A 6,304-nucleotide genomic window follows, 5' to 3' on the forward strand; every position below is an offset into this window, starting at 1 on the left:
AATACATTTAAAATATCTCATTTTCTTGAGTTTCAGACTTAACTATATAGAGCTAAACATATTTGGAATATCTCATTTTTTTGAGTTTTAGACTTAACTATATAGAGTTAAACACATTTGGAATCTCATTTTTTTGAGTTTCATACTTAATTATCCGGAGTTGTTACATACATGAACTATTAGATGTATGCGTTTTATACTTGCCTATCAAGTGTTGTTAAATACATGATCTATTAGATGTGTGAACGTCAATTTTTTTATTGAAACACACTAAAAATGTATACCAAACAGATAGTCAGATATAAAATTTCTAAAAATTAAAATACTGTAAGTGTATATTTGTCCCTTTCAAAAATTAAAAAAAATCAAAGGGGACCCCCTATTCATGTATATATTCAATTCAAAAAGAAAAGAAAAAAGAAGAAAAAATGAGAATATTTATAAATTCCAAAAAGAAATAATTTTCAAATTTGATCATTTCTTAAATAATATTGAATTGTATCGAATTTATTTTCTATATTCAAGCGTTATGGAAAAAGAAATTACTCCTAACTGTTGAATCTAAAATCCCATAGGCCTTGGTGCCGTATGAAAATTCAATTAAATTTAAATTCATATTAAATATTTTTTATTTTCTAACAAAAACAACTCTAAGAGGAGACTGAACCAACTAATTCGTAACAAAGACAACTCCATATCGGGTAAGCTCAAACCAACAAATGTGCAATTTTCTCGCAACACTTATCACCCCACGACAATCCGAATCCGATTGGTCAAACTAACATTGTCATTTAATTTGTTCTAAAGCAACAAAAAAAGAAGTGCCAGCTGTGATTTACACTTTCACATTATTATCTCATCAAAGTAATTAATGGAAACAAAAAAATAGAGAGAGATAATTTTTCCTTAATCAGTTTTCATAACTTTGTTAATAATCTAATTATACAAATTCTGCATCCTAATAGAGAAACCTATCAACAATTTGTTAATGAAAAAGCTTCAATCAGAGATCTAATCTATACTTTTAAAATTAAAATCTAACATTTTTTTTAGATCTATGATAAATTTCACCGTCTATCAACGGCGGTTCCTGTACACAAAAACTGAATCAACGGCGCCGGTTCATGACAAAACGGCGCCGCTGGATGTTGCCATTTCTTAAACACCGGTAACTCTTTCTTCACCTCCTCTTTCTTACTACTACTCGAATTAGAGTTAGAATTAGAGAGACGATTAATCACCGATTTCAGATTTCCGGCATCAGGAGAAGCCGGAGAAGTAATCAACGGCGATAAAAGCGGTATAGCGACATTCCAATCGGTCGGTCGGTTGATTTGAATCGATGCCGGTGCTCGACGCTGTAACCGGCTAGGATTCCGGCGGTCTCCGGTGGAAGTCCGGTGGTTGATTGACATAATTGGATCGGAGATTTTGTATTTGGGGAGAGAGAAATTAGGGCTCGAAAGAGGGGAAATGTGAATGCGGTGGAGAAGAAGAGATTTGGGGGTTTATATAGGGGTCGTGTGGAAGACACGTGGCAGATTTTTAGTCAAAGGTCAAAGAAAGAGCCAGAATATTTATGTTGCACAGCTCGGCTTTGAGCTGGATAACTCTGAGTATTTACTCTTCAAGTTAAGGCACCTCTTATTTTGACTAATTGAACTTAAATACACGTCTGATTTTGTAATATGAGTGAAATACACTCTTAAATTCTCATCATATTTAGATTTTTTTTATCACTTTTCGCGACTTCAGTTAAGAGTCTTATGCTCCTACAAGAGTTTAAGACGACTTGCTATGTCATATTGCAGATCGGGCATGTAGGAAATTGTGTACCAAAAAAGATAATTAGCATAATAGGAAAAATGAGTTTGTTGATACCATGAGCACATGAATAGATGATATAAATTGCAACGGGTAGTTTGGTGAATGAAATATTTGACGTTCACGTAAATTTTTTGAAAAATCATACATTAAAATGGTGTGATACAACTTATTCTAACGTTTGTATTAATGAAGTGTTATAATTTAAATATATAAGTCCTGATTTATAAATATCCTAATTTAAATATATTAAAACATATATTTTTTTAAAGATAATTTTAAAATATTATAAAATACTTTTTTATATTTCATAAATTTAATATTCAATTAAAATATGTCACATAAATTAAGATATAGATTAATTGACATTCTAAGCCGAGCTCACGCTAAGCAGCTTAAGCAAAAAGACTGATAATTTTATAGTATAATATACTAGTATATAGTATATAAAAAAAACAAAAAAAAACTCATCACTTGGTCAAAAGCGTTACATAGCTGACTGGATCCTTTAACCCAACGTCACTCTTTCTATTATAGGCAAATCCTATACCAATTTGTCTCATAAAATAAGTGAAAGCACTTTTACAAGTTAAAAGTAAAAACACCTTTTAACCAACAGCAATTAATTAATAATAATAGCTTAATCAAACTAAATATATTTTTTAGAGAAAATTATCCCTCTTTGTAAATGTCCTGAAAACCTATAATGACATTAAATTCAATGACAATAAAGATTTTCGTACCTTTTATTAATATACATATTTATTATCGTTAAAAGTTGTCTTTATTATAGTGATAGTTGAGTAGTTGGGAGCAGAGGCGAAGCTAGGTGAGGGTTCATGGGTTCGGACGAATCCACTAGCTTTTCCGTAAAATTTGTATTTGTTTTAAACAATTAAATAAATATATATGCATATTAACTTGTGAACCCCCTAATAAAATTAATTGACAGTTCAGTGGTAAGAAAGAGCGGTGAAAATACTTTCCACACATTTCTTCTGGGTTCGAACACCTTTCTTTTCTGTTTTAAAATTTAGAACCTCATACTCCTAATTCTGACTCCGTCTCTGTCTGAGAAGTGGATAAAAGACCTTGGATCAAATCCAACCCTCATCAGCTACTCAGTCATAAGCTCATAGCATGAAGCTTAGTAATACGACTTACTTTTTCTATGTGATTTAATAAGTAAAAATTATTACACAATTAACTAATTATCATAAAGTGTTCATTCGAAAAATAGAGGTTCGAAGAAATTGTAAAAAATTATTGCACAGTATTACATATTATCCAGCCGTTAAGTAATGGATTTTTACCCGCACGTGAAACCATATCATCATCGTTCATTTTCTGACAAATGATGTAACAATTAACGGTTATGATTAGACTTACGTGGCTATTTTTAATCCTTAAAAAAGGACAATGCACGTTTGGATCGGAGATATCGAGTTATCTTCATTGTCTGATTGTGCTGTCACACATTTCAAACTTTGGATCGTTTTAACGTTCCTTTCGAGGATATCGCCCACAAGTGTGGTAGGATGAATGAGACTCTTTCGTTTTTAATTAAATAGTATGAAATAGTAATTTTATAATAAATAGAATATTACAATAAAGAGTGTCCAGATAACTTTAAAATTTTGAAATTATGCATTTTTATGGTAATTATTTTAAATTAATGAATATTTTTGGATATATAGTTTTAAGTTATGAGTTTCTGTAAGTTCGTAGATAAAAAGACTGAGAATATAAATTACACTTAAGAGATTGTTTAATTTAGAGACAAGTAATACATAAATTACTACTAATAAAGATTATATTGTAAAACAATATGGAACAATGATGTAAAATTAGCAATTTATGGAATTAATAAAGTGGTTGTTCGATTAGTTATATATTCATAGTATCGATTAGTTAAGAACTCGCACTGAAAATGGGGATTTGAAATGGATCTATTGGTATACTAGCTAGGCGAAACAAGATTAGAAATTATGAAGATATTCAGGACGAGGTGGATATTGCCTCTGTGGAGGATAAATTAAGAAAAGTGAGGTTGAATCTGAATTTAGATATGTGACGAGGACATATTTAGATGCTTTAATTGGAGATGTGAGATGTTGAGTTTGGTGGGTCTAAGGAGAGGTAGAGAAAGATCAAAGAAGTATATATGGTGAAGCGATTAGACGTAACTTAAAACACATATAACTTACCGATGACGCGACCCTAGATGAAAAATTATAGTGAACGGGGATCAAGAGCTGGTTAATAGGTAATTGTGCTATAGAGTTTCCCTAATCAATGTTATTAGTATTTATTTTTTTTGAATTTTTATAATTGCCTATTATTATTCTCTTTTTCTTTCATATCGTAATATTTATTGGTACTATTTTGTTTTTTTCCTGAAATATTCTCTTTTCCTTCTTATTTTGCTATATTTTATTTGAATTGGGAATTTATAAAAAAACAACCTCTCGATATTTACTCTTATAAGGTAGGGATAAGACTCATACAAACCATGATGTTGATTTTAATCTTTTAATCCGTGTTTACTAAATCAATTTAATGTTGATCTTTAAATCCGTGTTTACTAAATCAATTTAATGTTGATCTTTTAATCCGTGTTTACTACTACTTTTATTCTTATTCATATATCATGAGATAAATTCTTACCTAACTTTATAAAATTATTTTGTATGCAGGCAATAAAAATAATAAACCAAAATGAACATTTTAATCTGTGTTTACCAATTCATTATTCTTATTTCATACTTCATATCATGAGATAAATTCTAACCTAACTTTATACAAATATTTTGTATGCAGGCAAAATGCTAAATTTTATGCTTTCCTATATGAAAAGGTACCCAAAATATATTATTACCATTTATGTGATTCTTTTTTCCAAATATTACCTTATGCAACCAAAAATCTCACAGAGATTGTTTGGTTACCTAACTAAGTTATTTCGAAATTATAGTTATGAAATTATAACCGTTGAACTAATTTATTTCGCAAGACAACAAGAACAAAAAAGAGGGGCTTAATGTAGGTGTCAAGCTAAGAAAAGACGGAGAATTAATAGATTAAAATAAGAAGAAGACGTTTTCAGCTATCAGAGTCTTCAATAAGAAATCTTTAATCAAACAAAATATAAATTTAATCTCGAACTTATTCAACCTTATCTAGGAACAAAAAGATCACTTAATTAGTACATCAGTTAAGAACAAACATAATTTCTAAATATTCTTTATGTGCCCTAGTCAAAGTGTCCATGGTGGGTCATAGTTAAACCACCTTTGACAAAAAAGAAAAAAGAAAAAAGAATATACAGAAATGAATGGACTCAAGCAAAGACCCAATCCAAAAGCATAGACAAAAGAAGGAATCAATTAACCCCTAACACTAGTTTTTGTAACTTTACAAGATTTTCAAGAACATTTTTGACTCCACTAAAATAATTTATCCACACCCTTTAATCTTTATAGCATATTTTCTTCTTCTTTTATTATTTTCTCTTAATTTATGTTTTAAGCAATTCACAATAGATCAACCAAATATGCCAAAAAATAAATAAATCAACCTATCTTACTCTAATTTTTACTGAAAGTTGTTCCATGACTTGAATCCATAACCTCCTAATCACATAACAATAACTTTACCAGTTACTCCAAGGCTCCCTGACACTTTACTAATTGAAATATCACAATTTAATCTATAATAATTGACGAGCTATGTATTCCATAACTATTAAATCAAAGTTAAGTAGAAGTTTATTGATTCTTGATTAATTACTTCCTTGATAGGATTAATTTGTAACTATTTTTATTTTTGGTGCACCAACTAATATTTTGAAAATATTAATTCATAATTTTCTAAAGTAAGTAAGAAATTATTAAAAAGCTGAGTTACTGAAGTGTGAAGTACATAAAACAGAAATTAGTAATCGTTTGTAAAATGACCATTTTAACCCCTCAAATATCATTATCACTATTAAAAGATCACTTGTTTTCCATTGATATTTACCACTGAAAAATGTTTGATAGTTATTCCCACCGATATTTTGATTGAATGTGAGGGGGGGAAAAATAGTGGCGTCTTCATACGGAAACAATAGAAAGCTTCGATGAGTATCTACACTATTGAAAAGAATCACACTATTTTCCCTCTAAAATTTCCCTGAAAAAAAATTCAGTAGTTATTTTCACAGATGTTTTAATTGATAGGTGAAAGAGAAAATAATAATAATATTTTCATATAAAAAAAATTAGAAAGTTTCCGACCATTTCATTCAGATGGTTATACCAACCAAAGGTCATATTTAAAAATAAGGGTCATGTGAAGATTATGTTTCTCAATGTGTATAACTTAGACCAACGAAAAGGTCATCGAACTGTTAAGCTTTTGACCAATGCGCCGAATTTCGATGACTGCTTGGCTCTTCCTGCATGGTTTAATTTTGAATATAACACGATAATCATATTTT

General features: G+C 29.6%; 1 protein-coding gene across 1 annotated transcript; it reads right to left on the reverse strand.

The window, feature by feature from the left end:
• Positions 1-886: 886 nt before the first annotated feature.
• Positions 887-1,479, reverse strand: LOC102601284 (uncharacterized protein At4g14450, chloroplastic-like). The gene has a single exon (XM_006354461.1). It carries the CDS (start codon positions 1,413-1,415, stop codon positions 1,068-1,070), a length of 348 nt encoding a protein of 115 aa, XP_006354523.1. The 5' UTR covers positions 1,416-1,479; the 3' UTR covers positions 887-1,067.
• Between the last annotated feature and the right edge of the window lie 4,825 nt (positions 1,480-6,304).

This window comes from Solanum tuberosum, unplaced genomic scaffold (assembly GCF_000226075.1).
Source record: "Solanum tuberosum cultivar DM 1-3 516 R44 unplaced genomic scaffold, SolTub_3.0 scf00174, whole genome shotgun sequence".
Taxonomy (NCBI): Eukaryota; Viridiplantae; Streptophyta; class Magnoliopsida; order Solanales; family Solanaceae; genus Solanum; species Solanum tuberosum.